General features: G+C 33.9%; 1 protein-coding gene across 5 annotated transcripts in view; it reads left to right on the forward strand.

Annotated features, from left to right (window-relative positions):
- Nucleotides 1-16912, forward strand: part of WDR7 (WD repeat domain 7) — a 277127-nt gene that overhangs the window by 139159 nt on the left and 121056 nt on the right. For all 5 annotated transcript variants that reach the window (XM_031441852.2, XM_010997206.3, XM_031441850.2 and 2 more), the window contains one exon: nucleotides 13280-13501. In XM_031441852.2, the coding sequence (XP_031297712.1) occupies nucleotides 13280-13501 (222 nt within the window). The remainder of the gene's footprint in view (nucleotides 1-13279; nucleotides 13502-16912) is intronic.

Below are 16912 nucleotides of genomic sequence, written 5' to 3' on the forward strand. Positions count from 1 at the left end.
TTATCGTGTAGCAGGAACAGATTTTTTTTTAAACCTGTCTTTTTAAAATAGCGTGTCGTCTTAAAAATCTGAGTGTCTGACAACATATATGCATAGGTTAAGACATTGAATTTTTCTCTTAGTGTTCACTTCAGGAGTGGTAGCTTTTCTAAATCCACAGTCGTAACTAATCAATGGCTTAGATATTCAGGATGACTAGGTATACACGCTTAGCCTTTTTCAGTTAAACATTGGAAGGACTGTGCAAAGATTCAAGGCTCAAAGGCTGCTTTAGTGTGTAATGTGCAAGATAGGCAGCTCAGATCCAAATTACAAATGGAATGAACTAATTAATAGGAAATCACATAAAACAGTAAGATGAAAGAGAATGTTACTATATTTCAATATCTATATATGCTTACTTGCAAAGGTACGTAATAAAAAAATCATGTAAACAAAAAAGATCTGTGACAAAAACATTTGCTGAATAACAACTAGAGTCAGTTTGATAGACTAGTTATCCTGATTGTAAAATGAAGAAGTGTAAACTAATTTCAAAATTATCTACAATAATTTAAAAGGCACATAATTCTCTCTACATGAAGCTTAAAAAATGATATGAAAGCAGAAACATATAAAGAGATCAGAAATGAAAGTCGTCTATAACTGTCTAATAGTAATTCAAGTGTTCTTTTTCTTCAGGCTCTCTGAAGCTACTTAGAAATCTCTTCGGAAAAAAATGGACTAATATGTCATTTACACACATGTGTATTTCTTAGGCTATAGATGGTCTATAAATGGTCTATAGATGGTCTACTTTTTCTATAGGTGTGGGCTAATAATGAGTATATTCTTAACAGTTTGAGGCTGTGGCTTATTTTTTCAGTGGCTTTTAGATTTTTATCACAAATGCTTAGTTAGCTTTTGCTTATTTGTCTTTTTATTTTTCAAAGCCTTGCTTTTTTGATCATCTGTTAATGTGGTTAGTAAAATAAAAGTCAAAGATATTTTTGACCGTTTAATTTCTCCTTTAAATTTCCTTACTTATCTCTTTCTCTTCTTATTTTATTTCTCCTTTAAGTTTAAAAGGACTTTTCCTTTAAATTTCGTTAGTTAGTTAGTTGTTAGGAATTGTATGTTAATCTATATCAAATTTTAATAACTCACAGGATGCTTTAAAAAAAGATTAAATGTTATATATTTCTGCTAATTGTGGGCTAGGTTTTAAAGTCTTTACTGTTAAACTTCACTTTAGATTTAACCACCACAACTTTTCCCAGATCTGCTGTTACTTCAAAGGTCTGGCCATTAATTCCTGTTATATTATGTTGCCTCTGACGATGTTGCATTACTTCTGCTTAACACTTAGAGTGAAGAAAGCAAAAGAAAAAAATAACATGTGAATAAGTTGATTGTTTCTCAAAACTGGAGAAAAATGCTATAATCTACTGAGAAAAATTAAAGCAAGAAAACCCTTAGAAGTTCTAACTTACTTTAAATAAACATTTTAAAAATGGTAATTTTAGCTAAATGTCATTGTTTCATTATTGTGATCAAATGTATATTAATTCAGAAATACTACAATTACTTCTTATAAATGAACAGATGTACTTGTTAATTTCTCAAAGATAGAACAAGGCAGTTATCCCTTTTGGTCTGGTTTTGTATCACTGAGAGAGATACCTAAGTGAAAAGATTTTTAAGTGACTCCAATAAAGGATGTCATTTTATGAATAAAAATGACCTCAGGTGTAACAATTCATTTTTCAGTGTGCTGTAATGCACAAGTGTAAGATCTTCATAGAATGACTTCTAATGGTCCACCAAATGTTGTCTCGTGTTTCGTTTGATCTTTTAAAGAAACACATCATTATGTCTACTCCAGTATTTTTATAGGAAAATCTCATCACAGAAGTTGCCTTTTTCTGAACATTAACTGTATGAAAAAATTATGAGAATTATTTGCTATGTTTTTCAGATTTATATAATTTTACAAGCCACTAACCACTATTTCTGAAACATTCCTTTCTTCATGAAAAAGCTAATAATGTTCTTAATATTACAATTTATAGTTTTTAAAACTTGACATGAATCTCAGATTCACCCTTGAAAGGTAAAGTAAACCAAAAATGAACATTATTCTTGATAATTATTAGCTACAAGATTTCTGATTACATAAATGTCTTAGATAGATACTTGGAACTTTTTAAATCCAGTTTCCTCAAAACTAAGAAATTTCATTCCTCAAGCTGAGAATGTTCATACTAACAGTAAAAGAGAAAAAAAATGGGCTTTTTGATGTTTAGGTAGAGAATAAATAGAAAAATAAGATAATGCAGATTGTGGAAAATAAGAGTAGAGCTTGTCTGTGTTAAGAATAAGAAATTGTTACAAGAATTACTCAAAAAACATGCAAGTTGCTGTTAAAGCTTAAGGTTTCTAATTACCAAAATAATTGACATATCCCCAAGAGAGTGATAATTTTCTTAGAAAAAGAAAATCATTTTTGAGTGTTCATTTATTTTGCTTTTATCTGATTTTGCGGAAGGTAGGTTTGATGTATTTTGTCAAAGGCACACACACAATGCATATACGTGCAAGAGGCATTATTTTAAAATGGCTTAATCAGCAGCCGCAGAAAGATGTACGCATTTGCAGAACTATTGTGGTCCAGCAGGGGGCTATGGAGCATACATACAAATTAATAGAATGTTTGTTTACTTTGGTGTTCAAGTGATAGGGGAAATAGAACAGCAGCAACAAAAACAGCAAAAGCCTCATACAATTGGGAAGCAATTTCCGTATGCTCCATCAGTCGGTGTGAGGAGAACCCAATAGATGTGTCACAGAGCAACTAAAGAATACTTGTAATGCAGTGGAGGAAACGCCTATGCTGGTGACAGACTGGAAGTATTCTACACACACACACACACACACACACACACACACACACACACACACACACACACACACACACTAACTTTGATAATAGAGTGAGGGTTTGGAAATTAATGTTGAAATGCTCCGTGACAGTCATTTTTAATCAGCTCATCATTTTTTTTTTTCCCAAGGAGGTAGAGAGGAAGATTTCAAAATGCCATGTTTTATTTCATTTTGTTTGCTTCAGAAGCACAGGTAGAAATTAGCATTTTTGCCAAATAATCATCTGTAATTTTTATGTTTTTCCACATCATGAAAATTTATCTGTCATATTTTGTAAAAATTGCAAGACTTTGCAGCACTCTTTAATGTACCAACAAATGTAAGAATAATATATAATATTCATATAAAAGCATGTGGTTTAAGAAAAGGAACCTGATTACATGTATTTTCAATGGCATGGACTCACAGATGCTCCTTATGAGCTTAAGAAAGCTGGATTCACCACCAAAGTGAGTGAATTCTTTCAGTCCTTTGTCACACACTGGATTGTCACCAATCTATGCCTTTTTGTGTTCCCATTTAACAAATTCATCTTTGAAGTATTTGACTAAGAACCACGGTATTTTGGATAACTGATATTTAATTAGTAGAATACTAGACCATTTTAAAACCAAATTGTCTTAAACATAAATTAATATCAAAAGAATTTTGCTTATTTAAAAATATTGTTACTAAGTCTTATTTGGAAGATTACTGTTACATATGGAGTAAAATTGGACAGTTTTATAGCATTGTACTTTATCCAGTCTTAAGCAACCCTAACAATAGCACAGAGTAGGTATAGAAAATGTTCTGGCCAAACATCTGTGGAAACAATTTATTGAGGGCCAACATTTTCTTCATTATGATTTAAAACATAGATAACACATTTTAACTTTTCAAAAATACAGTTTTAGCTCAGGGTACCAAGACATGAAACCTAAGAATATTATATACTTATGAGTGTGCATATAATTATGTACACATAATATATATGTATTTGTAAAGTTAACATTTTTGATTAGCACCATATAATGATTATCAAAAAGGCATATCTTAAAAATAAATTAATATTCCACTAGGCAACTAGGTACATCAGTTTAGACACTTATCAGTCGGTAATAGGTTGAGATTATTTTGATTACATCTAAGAAACAATTAGAACTTAACTCACTTTTATAAGATCTAGTTTCTTTTAGGTACTTGTGTTTATGTTTAGAAACATATTAAAATGTATTTTCATTTGACATATTTCACTGTCACTTACTATTTTAATCTTATATTTACTTAATATACAATTTTATGTATGTTTTTCATATAGCTGTAATACCACATCACATTTAAAATGTCCATGGGGCTGAGAAAAAAGAAGTAGGTAAAAATGAGAATTCAGAAGAATATTTTACTGGTCTGAAAAAAGAAAGTTGTTTTCTTTCTTTCTTTTTTTGTTTTTGTAGTTTTATTGGCTCATAGCTGTAGAGCTTTGAATGCTAAGTCTATTTGAATTGTATGCCCACACTGTAAACAGTAAATCATGTCTTAATTCTGAAAGTTCTTTTGTCCTCAAGACTGCCAAAGTTAACGAAGTTCACTTTGCTAAATTTACATTTACTCTTTAATAATTAGTCATAAGCTAATATTTGCAAGTATACTTTGTTGCAAATAAAAGAATTGTAAAGAACTCCAATGGAAACTATTTTCTAGCATGATTCAAATTATTATTTTAAATAGTCTTACATGCTGCCCTTTAAATAGTTTTTTGCTGTGAGATCTTGCAACCTACTTTTTCCCTATCATTCCTATAAAGTATAAAGTCAGTTATTAATATATAACATATATACCTTATTAAATACAAAATTGGATTTTTTTCCTTTGCTAGGCAGTGCATAGTAAAAGCAATTTATTTTTCTATAATATAGTTCCAAAACATATTAAATAATGAAAGACTGAAGACAAACACTTAAAATTGTATTCTCACTTTATTGTTATAGACATTTCTGATTTTTGAAAGTGATGTTTTAGAGTATATTGAACTTTAAATAAATTCAGGAAACATTCCTATCATTATGAGTATCTTGGACTCTATCAGTGCATGAAATTTCTGGCATAAAATTGGTATGTTAAAACCAATCTGAATGTAATGCTTTGGTTCAGAAAACCCTGATAATATGCTTGTGATATAGTTTTAAATGTTTTAAATGTAGTTGTAATCTTGAAGTGAATTGTTTTTAAATTTAGCCACATCATCTCATTAATTTTTACTAGAATTTTAAAATTATAACATAGCTAAGTCAACTATAAAAAGCGTTATGATACTGAATCCTAAACAGAGAATCAGATTTCTGGTGACAGCTTTTCTAGATCAAATCACATAATTCTTAAAGCATATTCTCAGCATAGTAATTAGTGGTATCTTCTTATCTAAGATTTTAACACCTAATACAATCGCAGAGTTCCATCAATGTATGGCTAATAGCAGATCTAAAGTATCTGCTGGTAGTCCATCTCTCATAAAACCGCCGTTAGCCTTAATTCAAATCCATTGATTCCTATTCCAGTTAAAACTGAAGAACTTAATATGTCTTTTAATCCTTTTATTGTAAGCTAGGATAAAATTAATTTTACCCTGGAACTGCACAAAGCCAATTAACATGATCTTTAGAGTTATTTAGTAAAGTGCTTCAAACTGTTGAATTTATCTTGACCTCTTGGTTGCACTCTCTGACTGCTTTTTAAATGAAGTAATCAATATCTCACAGCTCTTTAAATAGCTTAAACTTCTCAAATATTTTACCTGTGTTCTAGTTAAGCTGTAAGTAAAGGGTTTACTCCTGTTCCTGTAAATCTAGAGTCAATTATGCTGAATCTAAAGACAATTATGTACTTTTGAGGAACACCGTATGAATTAAATGGTTGTCTTAATACAATCAAAGGCTCATATTTTGCTTTAACTAACCCAATAATGAGGAAACATTATTTTCACACAGAACAAGTATTCTGTTTGCGACTTAAAATGTAGAACATTTATGTCCTTTACCATTGCATGTAGCTTCTGTTTTCCACACAGGGCTGGTTGAAGGTATTAATTTTCTTACTGTGATAGGGTGATCAACCGTCCTGTCAAGAAAATGGATCTCCATGTCACCCTTTAGCATGATTAAATGGAGGCATGTCTCTGTGAAAAAATACCAAATTTTCATGAGACAAATGAAACTAGGAAGGTCTACTTTTCCAGAATTATTTTGTTTTTAATATCCCCAAATCTCCCATTTGGTTGTCAGTTTATTTGTAGGAAAACAGGGCAGCTAATTGTATATATCTTGTATTATTTAAAACACAGGCAAAGCCAATAAATTAAAATGTTTCCAAATTTGAAAAAATTAAAAGAATCAGAAATTGCTGTGTTATTGTTAGAACAGTAGTAGGGATGGGCATCTGTCAGCTTATACATTTACTAATCAGTCAGTGTCTCTTTTAGGGGATCCTCTTCTTGTTCTTACTTCTTTCCTTGTTAACAAAGAGCTATCATCTTTTCAGATCTGAGTACTGGTAAAAATTACGTACCATAGAATTTCAGCATCAGTAGTGTTCATCACGACTTGGACTGTATTAGGAGCCTGTGCACATGTGAAACCTTAAATTACACCAAGTGATGTACTTGACAGCTAATTAAGATTTCATATTTTGGCCACTTAGGGGAGGGCACCGACTAAGATTCTTTCTGTTAGCTTAAGGATAAAATTTACAAATGGTGATTTTAAAGAACATTATTAAAACTTCCCTGAAGTCTTAATTCCTTCCTGTGGAGTGGGAGTTAGGACCAGATTGAAGTAATTAAACAAAAGGAACATGGAGAAGGTGGGGGACTGGGGTGGAGGTGGAGCTGTCCAAATGCCCCTGTTGTTTAATTTCCTACTGGAAGCAGCCCATGTGTGCTCCGTGCCCCCTCCCCCTTCGAGCAGTGGCCATTGCAGAGGCTGACCGGCTGGGGTCAATGCCTTGCCTATTGATCAGTATCCCTGCAGTCCCTTGCTCCAGCAGCTGCTTCATTGGCTTCTTTCAGGGCCTGCTTCAGTACATTAGAATAGAAATCCATAACCAGAGCTGTGCTCATCCAAGCAGGGGAAGAAACTAAATTAAATGGTATAAAACAATCTTGGATCAGGAGTTTGTGCCAATTCATCTTGATCTAAGATGTCACACCGGGCTCTCTGTCTGAGCACCTGGGCTAGAGGCAGCCATAGTGAAAATAGATGGAGCTGCGATCATTCATTTGTCAGCTAAGGAGCGAGGCAGCGGTTAGCAATTCCCTTCTGCAGAGGTCAGCTGACAGAACAATCAGTGCAACTGCAGAATAGAGCTTTCCTTTGAACTATTGTTATGGAGCATGCTCGTGCTGAGCCATGGGGGGAGGGGAGCTCCACCGGCTTCCTGGTTTAAGAAGACTATGTAAAGAATAAATGTATCCTGCGTGTCTCCAGATGCAGTCCCACAGAGCTCCTGCTCCTGGTGTCTGTTCTTATACATAAATAAAGTTGGTTTTAAATGCATGTCCTGAGGTATAGATTATCAAACTGTTAAATATCACTTTGTCTAGAATTAGAGTCCATTTTCATCCTTCTAAACACAGAGGCAGTGATTATTGATTTTTTTTTTCCCTTCTTAGTATGGTTAAGCTTTTAGGGTTTTTTCCCCGCTTTGGTTACTATGAACTGTCATAGATCAGTGTCATACTTTGAATCCATAATCACATTTACATGCTAATACTTTTACTAACATTTCCTCTTTGTCTTAAAAAAATTGGAAAAAACATCTATGAAGAGTCAGAAATGCATACTACGGTATCAGATTAGAAGATATACTGTATGTTACTTAGATATTTTTAAGCTTTTTAATTGAGGCTTTTTATAAGAAATGACCTTGGAAGTTATAAAATAATTTTATAACACTAGAGGAACGTTATTATATGATGTGATCTGAAATACACCAAGCAAAATAAAGCAAATCAGGAAAATGAGTAATAATTAAAAATTTGCATAGAAGAATTAGAATATTTTGAAGATGAGTCTATTCTCTGTTGTCTCATTTTAGATTTTGTCCTTTCTATACATGCTGAGAAACTAACGGCAAATTTCCTAAATTAACTTTTTTTTTTAACAATAAAGTGTGACATGCAGAAGCTAAGAAACTATAGCAGCAACAAGAACAGATCTTTTCTGTTCTCAATTGCACCAAACTTTTCTTGGAATCCAAATAAACAGTAGCTACTGTTCGATATTACCACCTTAGTTTTTTTAGATAACTGATCCCCATTTTTCCTTAAGTGCTTTAACACCATTCAATGATTCTTTTCCAATCTTACATTCTTTATATCTTACCGTTTCCATTTCTTAGATCCAACTAGGTCTTCTTGCCCACATCCTATTCTGCCTTTTGGTGCAGCTAAATAAATGGAATTAAAGTATACTAAGAATCTTTGTGCTCTAGGTGTTTTTTTGTTCAGCTTCTGGAAAGGCCATACCTACATCTCTTGCAAGGGTTTTTGAAGTCTTGTTTTACTTTTGTTTTAATTAACTGGGACTTTTAAAAGAATTCGGAGCATGACATCTAATGTTTTGGGGTGGTGTTTCCATCAGCTACACAGACCTCACCGTGGATCTCGAAGCCATCCACTTCTCTGCGTCTCCTATTAAAATCCAACACCAAACCAACCTTCATCTCCCACTTTCAGTTCTACGATACCCTCTTGATTGATTACCTCACGTCCAGCGTTCTTTATTCATGCTCAGAGTGGTGTTCAGGAACCCTAAATTCCGTTGTTCAAAGGATGAAAATCGAAATGTGAATATGACCAGTAGAGTCATCTGTGATCTCCCCCTTTCCTGACTCTCGCCTCATTTTCTACCATCCTCTTCTCGGCTCATGGAGTTCCAGCACACTTACCTATCCTCCCAATAGAAATCAACAAATCCCTGTACGCTTTAGGTTCTTATGTGTGCTGTCCCCTTAGACCATCACGTTCTCATTGATTTTTGTCACCTTTACATTTCTAATTCCTGGTTAGTCGCCTTTAAGTTCAATGAAGACAGGGGCTTTGCTTTTCTTATTCCTACTAATTTATCTTAATTCATCCCATATCAATTCATTAATCCATATTAGCACAATGCCATGCATACACTAGGCCTTCAATTCTCATATGCTGAATGAGATGAACTGTAAATTCTGCCACCAGTGGTACTCACTGTTTTCCACTTGACCACTGCCTGAGTCATCTTTTGGTTCTACTTGACACCAGTCTTGTTTTCCCTCGCAGTTCACCTTCCATACTACCACTATCATGATCTTTCTAACAGTGACTCTCATGTCACCACTTTGGACAGAATTGTTCGATGACTTTCCACTAGCCAAAAGTTAAAAGTCTTCAGATTGCTATACAAAGGCCTCTAGTATTTGGTACCCCTTTGGCCTCCCCTGTTGTCATCCCCCTGCCTTACCTGCAGTAGTATAGATTGACAAAGGAAAGAAACAGAAGAGACAAAAATAAAACATCTTAAAGTATTCTAAGGTCCCCATTGCTCATCTCTTGGTTAGTGTACTGCTCTGAGGGCTCTGCCTTGTACTGACTTAATTAATATATTGCCAGTGTACTGAAAGAGACCAGAAAAGCTGGATGGGTTAATATTAGAAAGAACAAAAGGCTGACCTCCAATCAGGATGGCTCTAGAAATTCACTTTAAGAATCCCTCTCTAACAAGTATATAGCCATGATGGATAAAATTTACAAATAGAAAACCAAAGAGACATAACTAGGCTGAAGAAAGAAAGATATCTCCATGGACAAGTGATGGAATAGAATGCAGTGGGATCTGAGCTGAAACCACTAGCTTGGGCTCCTTTGGCTCCTATGAGCAAAGAAGACTTAAAAATATATAATGAATAAAGCTTAAAGCTGGGAGCTAGGCTATGGCTTCCTCAGTTCCTGGAAGGACGTTGAAAGAGTACGAGCATGTTGCTACTCAGTTAAAATTGAGGTTGTATTACTAAAGGAAAAGAAGAAATCGGATGCTAACTATGTGACTGGCAGTGTTAACCATAATAGAAAATAATGAAAAGAAGTGAGCTTTATTCAGTCTGGGAGCCCAGAAACAAAACAAAGAGAAAGAGAGAATAGAGAAAATACCCAAAGAAAACAGGAGAAAGGAGAAATAATGAAAAAATAACAACAGAAATTAGTGAAATAGAAAGCAATGAAGCAGTAAGATCAAAACCAAAACATTTTTTGGAAATCTGACAAAATATGTATTTCTAGAAAAACTGATCAAGAAAGGCATGAAAAATAATACTATAGAAGGCACAAATAAACAATATTTAAAAGGATCCAGAGCAACTGATACAACTGAGATTTTTAAACCATAGAGAATACTCTAAAGAACTTCAGACCAAAACATTTACAAACTTAAATGAGGTGAATAATTCTTTTAAAACTGGAAGCTATCCAAAAGGATTCATGAAGAAATAGGAAATCAAGCTAAATAAGTTACTATCACAGAAAATGAATTCATAATAAAACATGTTCCTTCCTCTACTTTGTCCCTTCCCTGCCCTCTGCATCCCCTACTCCCTGACTCCCAAAAGGGAGTGTCCCTGAGACACAAGTCACAATAATTGTAGAGAATTTTTAGCTAACTTCAAGAATTCTTTAACAGTTTTTAAAGAACTGGGGAGAGAAAATTACTTAACCCAGTTTTTGAGGATCATATTATATTGCTACCAAGACACAACAAGAATAGTATATGAAAAGAAAATCATAGTCCAATCTTACCTTTGTAAATAAATATAAAAAACTCTTTTAGCAAATTTAGTTCAGAGTCTGTCTTTTAGCCTGTTTCTGTCTACCTACCTGCCTATCTATCTATTGATCTCCATCCATCCATTCATCCGGAGTTTACCCAAGGAATGCAAGCATGGTTTAAGGTCAGAAAATACGTAATGTTTCAGGTGTTGATATAATTGATATATAATAGATTTAAAACATTTGATAAGGTCAGGATCCAGGATTGCTCCCTCTAGGGCAAGAGAGAGGCATAGTGAAGTCAAGACTAAATCCATAGTAGACTTTAGTTATATCCACATTAGTTAATTACTTTTAAAAGTCTCAAGCATCTATGGAAAACATTAAGTTACTAAACATTAAGTTACTAAGTTATTATAAAGTTTATTGTATACATGCATATCATGATGTTCTTTATATATTCTCTGTGTAGCTCCTTTGATGTTTGAAATATCACATAATAAACATCAAACAAAAAATGAAAGGTAGACCACTTATAAAAAGGAGTAGAACTAGAAAAGGGGTAGGGCTGAGCAAAGGGCCAAATCTTAGTAGCATTTTGGGAGAGTGAGTGAGTTGTAGTTATCTTAGAGAAAGGTTGGGAAAATAAATTTTAAGAAGCAGTGTTATGTGTTACTTTCTATTTACTGATACTGATACTGTAATAAAGATTTAAAATTGTTTTCCATTATGTTTTGAGTGTCATGCTCGTACTTCTTCTGCATCTGAAACTCTGCTGAGCTTTGCCCAGGTCATGACTGCTTGTGCTTCTGCATTCTGCTCCATCTGGACAAAATATTCATTCTTTGCCTTCCTCTCATTGCCCATTCATCTTACTGCCTGGCAAACTTCTACTTATCTTTTGAGTTTTAAATTCCTTTTCCTCCTTGGACAGGCTTTCCTTTTTTACGTACTAGTGAGCTTCTTGAGAACCTGCACTATTTATTTTCATGTTTGCAATTCCCTGGCCCAAAGTAGATGCTCAATAAATATTTGTAAAATTAGTGGGCAGATTAATAAGTGAGTTAACAATCTTTTTTAAAAATAGATATATTAAGGTATGATTTATATTTCATAAAATTCATCCAGGAGGCGAGGATATAGCTCAGTGTAGAGCTCATGCTTAGCATACACAAGGTCCTGGGTTCAATCCCCAGTACCTCCATTAAAAATAAATAAATAAAATAAAATAAATGTTTTAATAAAAATTAAAAAATAAAGCTTAGAATCAAGTGGTGGTTAGTGTATTTGGACTTGTGCAGATACCATCATAATAGAATTTTACAACATTTTCATCTCAAGAACCCAGTCCTCATTAGCCATCATTAACCATTTCACCCCTGTCCCAGCCCTAGGCCACCACTGATCTACTTTCTGTCCGTATAGATTTGCTTATTCTGGACTATTCTGCCTATTTGCCTATTCTGTTTCATGTAAATTGAATTATGCAACACTATGTGGTCCTTTGGCCTGGCTTTTTTCCCATGCCATAAAGTTTTCAAGGTCATCCTTTTGCAGTATGTATTAGTACTTTATTCTTTTATATTGCTGAATAATATTTTATTGGATGGATATACCACATTTTGTTTACTCGTTTTGTCAGTTGATGGACATTTAGGCTGTTTCTACTTTTTGGCTATTATGAATAATACTGCTGTGGATGCTCATGTGCAAGTCTTTGCATGTACATCTGTTTTCACTCCCCTTATGGAGATACCTAGGAGTGGGATTTCTGGGCCGTGTGTTATAACTCTACGTTGAACTTTTTGAGGAACTGCAGAACTATTTTCCAAAGTAGTTGCATCATTTTACATTCCCACCAGCAATGCATGAGCATTTCCATTTCTGTACAGACTTAACAATATATGTTACGGTGTGTCCTTTTAATTGCAGCCATTCTAGTGGGTGTGAAGTGGTGTCTCCCTGTGGTTTTGATTTTTATTTTCCTAATGGCCAATGATGTTGAGCAGCTTTATTGGGCATATTAGCCATTCATATATCTTTGGAGAAATATCTATATAATTGTTTGCTCATTTTAAAAGTTGGATTTTCTTATTACTGAGTTATAAGAACAGTTCCTTAAGTATTCTGAATACAATCAGTTTTTAGGTGTATAATTTGACAATATTTTCTCTTAGTCTGTGTATATTCTTTTCACTTTCCTGATTCTGTCATTTGAAGATCAAAAGTTTTTAACACTGATGAGGTTCAGTTAAAAACCTTTTTGAAAATTACTCATGCTTTTGGTATCATATCTAAGAAATCATTGCCTAACCCAAGATCATGAAGATATACATCTATATTTTTTATTACAAGTTATTTAGTTTTAACTTTTATATTTAGGACTCTCATCCATTTTGAGTTTGGGGTTTTTTTTGTATGGTAGAAGGTGAAGGTTCAAATTCAATCTTTTGCTCATGGATAACCAGTTGTCCCAGTGCCGTTTGTTGAAGAGACTGATTGCTCCTAAATGACCGATCTGGAATATGTTTCTAATCATATGTATTGATAGTCTTTTAACTTCTGTTCTTATGTTTTGGTTTTCAGGTTGCTTATCAAGTGTCCCACAAATGAAAAAAATTTCTACATCTTATGAGGAAAGGCGGAAGCAAGCTACTGCTATTGTTTTACTAGGAGTAATAGGAGCTGAATTTGGGGCTGAAATTGAACCTCCCAAACTGTTGACCAGACCTCGAAGCTCTAGTCAGATTCCTGAGGGATTTGGTCTGACTAGTGGCGGATCCAACTACTCACTGGCCAGACATACTTGTAAGTGTAAAAATTCCTAATGCTTATCTGTTGCTTCTCAGTACATAGTATGTGTTAACAAAAACCTCAGAATATTGTACATATCCTGAGGTTGAATTCAAATAGAATGTTTAAATGAAGTTAGAAAGCAGTATAATCTATTTGGCACATTACCTTGGAGTTATAGTTCTGGAACTTCTTTTTAAAAGTTGAAGCGTGGTCTTTAAAAGTGCTCTCCTTAAAGCAACACATTTCTGAGCTTTGCGTTTCCACATTTTGGTCATGCTTTTAGCCTAAACTTCTGACTTCTAAAATAATTTCTGAAAAACTATGCAACTTATCCTGAACGTGGTTTGAAAAATCAATGGTAGGGGTGGAAAACCAATTTTCTCTTAAAAAAAAAAAAAACTAATGTATAAGAGCATGAATGAGGAATTATGAATTACCTCTCTAATTTAAAAATATTCCAATAATAGTTTTTAAATGACTGAAAAATTACAGTCAGAGCTGGAAGGATTTGTGTCGGATTGCTACCTCCGGTTCTGTGGCTGGTATGTTACTGACAGGTAAAGGTGTTTTCTAAAGAGGTCTTCTGGTGCTTTAGTGTCAGACTCCCTTAGGTAAGGTCAGAATGATCCTACCATGTTGCAAAATAATAAACAGATGTGTCATCTTTAAGGACCCAATATAATCCTACCAACAACATCACAAAATATTCTTTGCAGCATAAATTGCAACATGTTCTTTTGAGGTTTTGTCCTTTAAGCAAGGAAAAAAGATATATGCTTCTTTGCTAGTTATGACAGCAGAGAGGTTCAGGGGATCACTGTCACATGCCTTTGCTGAGAAGCCAAGGAGCCATATTAGAGGTTTTTATTATTGAAGCTCTCTTACAGATTTAGCTGCCTGCCCACTCCCCCCGGCCCCTTTCTAGGCTCTTAATCCAACAAATACTTATTAGTGGTTGGTAATCTCTTGATCTCTATTTGACATTGAGAATCAGAGGGTAATAATAAGAATACCACCACCAACAGTAATAAAGCAACCACATGAGCCCCATTTTAAGCTCTTTATCTGCGTTAACTCACTTAATCCTCATAAACACCCTATAAAGTGGGTTCCTCAATTATCTCCACTTTGCGCGTAAGGCTAATCGAGTACAGAGAGGTTTCGTTAACCTGGCTGAGACGCACCTCCAGGAAATGGCGGGTTTAGTCTCAACACAGCCTGTTGGTTCCAGAGCTCGTGCCTTTGCCTGTGGTGTAAACTGCTGTGCGCAGTGGTTTCTCGTTGAAAAGGGCTCAGTAACTAACATGTGCTATTACTTTATAATTTCACGAGCGATTTCTTTTCTGTCTCTTCATTTGATCTTCAAACTAGAAATTAAGATTTCTTCAAAATGGCTCAGCCAAAGAGTGGTAAAATCTGAATTTGACTCAAGCTTCTTGGGAGCTGAAAACCCATCCCCTTCCCGTTTCCCCACCCCTCACCCCCAGCACATCTCTTCCCCTCTCCTGCAAAGGCCTCTTCATCTTTTCTCAGGTTTTTCAAGTTCCCTGTTTTCCATTCATAAAATCCTGCTCAAATCTCACCCACTCTACCAAGGGCTTTTTAATTAGGCCCAACCTTTCTGTGTCACTCTAGACAGCCTAGGACATAATTATGTGTATAGCTCCTTATTTAGAGTCTTGACATTACAATATTAGAGGTTAATGAAAGCTTGACATGATTTAGTCTGGTGGCTTTCAAATTTTTTTGCTCGCCATCTCTCTTAATGAATATCAAGAAATGTCTAATCCTTTGCACATGTTTATGTTAACAGCTGAAACTTTCTAACAGTAAGTTTAAATGATTGTGAAAGATGTAATTTTGAGGATACTATAAATATTGACATTTAAAAATAAAACTATTATTCATTCTTTTTAATATATTCGATAGAATGTTTGCCATAACATAATTTGCCATATCCATCATCATCATCCATTAAAGAAAAATTCAAGACAGACTTTCCTTTAAAAGTCAGAAATCTTCCATCCTTAATTATTTTCCTTGAAGAGAGAAAATGTCTACCCTCCCAGTTTTAGAGAAGTGTTCATTTGCATATTTAGCATCCGAATATCAATTCCTTTGAACTAACTGTGTCTTAAAACTATGCGTGCTTGTAAAACTACGTATTCCTTGAAAAGTCATAAGATGCTCCCATCTGAAAGGGTTATTTGTTTTGAGGACTGCTAATTTAGTCCAACATGTTCATATCATATCTCAACAGTATTTTATATTTTCCTGCAAGAAAAGTAAACTTAAATGTTATTTCTCTGGAATTTTCACATTGCTTAATATAAGTATCTGTGTACAAATATAAGAATATCATACATTAATGAATTGCTTACTGATTCCACTCAAGCCATTGGCTGGTTACTAGGCAGATGAGTTTACACCACAGTAATGTAGTTATCCAGACTAAGACTGTTATCATCCATTTTCTAACCACGATTTATCTTTATACAAAATTCTCGTATTCCTGAATTTGCTTCTGTATGCCTTTACTTTTGATTGTTATGGTTTCATCTGCAAATTGTTAACTACTGTAATTAGAAAAAGGGGAAATGAGTTAGGCAAAAAGAAGCAATTTTTAAAAAGCTATGATAGAACAGAAATAGAAGTGAAGTGTTTCAAAGATGCCTTGGGAATTGATAAAAGAATCAAAGGGTCTTAGTAAAGCCTTTTAGAACCAAGTTTGTTCTTTGAGCATTTTGGATAAAGAATGTAGATATGGAAAGAGCAGAAAGTAATATTTTTTAGCAATAATATTTATAACTATTTCTTAACAAAAGACAGATTCTGAGAGATTTATAGCAATCAGAAATCATATATAAAAATGAATGATATACTACCTATGGAACAAGTTCAAAATGTATAAAGTGTCTTTGCTATTTTTCTCTTTTATTATGGTTGTCATATTTTAATAATTTTAAAATGTTTTGAAGATAATCATGGGTTTGCTTTTAGCTTCCATTCCATTACCCTCTTTTTTCCTCAAAGGTCTTAGATTCCTTGGTAGTAGATTTCCTTACCATAGGGATTTTTAAGAATTTGGATGTATTGATTAAATTTATGTTTATCAGTTTAAATCTTGTTCTCTTGAGATGTCTAAATGTTCCAGTGTCTTGCTTGGGCTCTTCTCAGTCAATTCAGTGTAATTTTTTTCCGAAAGCTTTTTTTCTTAATTGCCTTTTTTAAATTGAAGTATAATTTACAATGTTGTGTTAGTTTCAGGTGTACAGCAAAGTAATTCAGTATACAGACATACACACATACACATATATATTCTTTTTCAGATTATTTTTCATTATAGGTTATTATAAGATATTTAATATAGTTCCCTGTGCTATGCAGTAGATCTTTATTTTATATATAGTGGTGTATATATGC

Source organism: Camelus dromedarius, chromosome 28, assembly GCF_036321535.1.
Source record: "Camelus dromedarius isolate mCamDro1 chromosome 28, mCamDro1.pat, whole genome shotgun sequence".
NCBI classification, from domain to species: Eukaryota; Metazoa; Chordata; class Mammalia; order Artiodactyla; family Camelidae; genus Camelus; species Camelus dromedarius.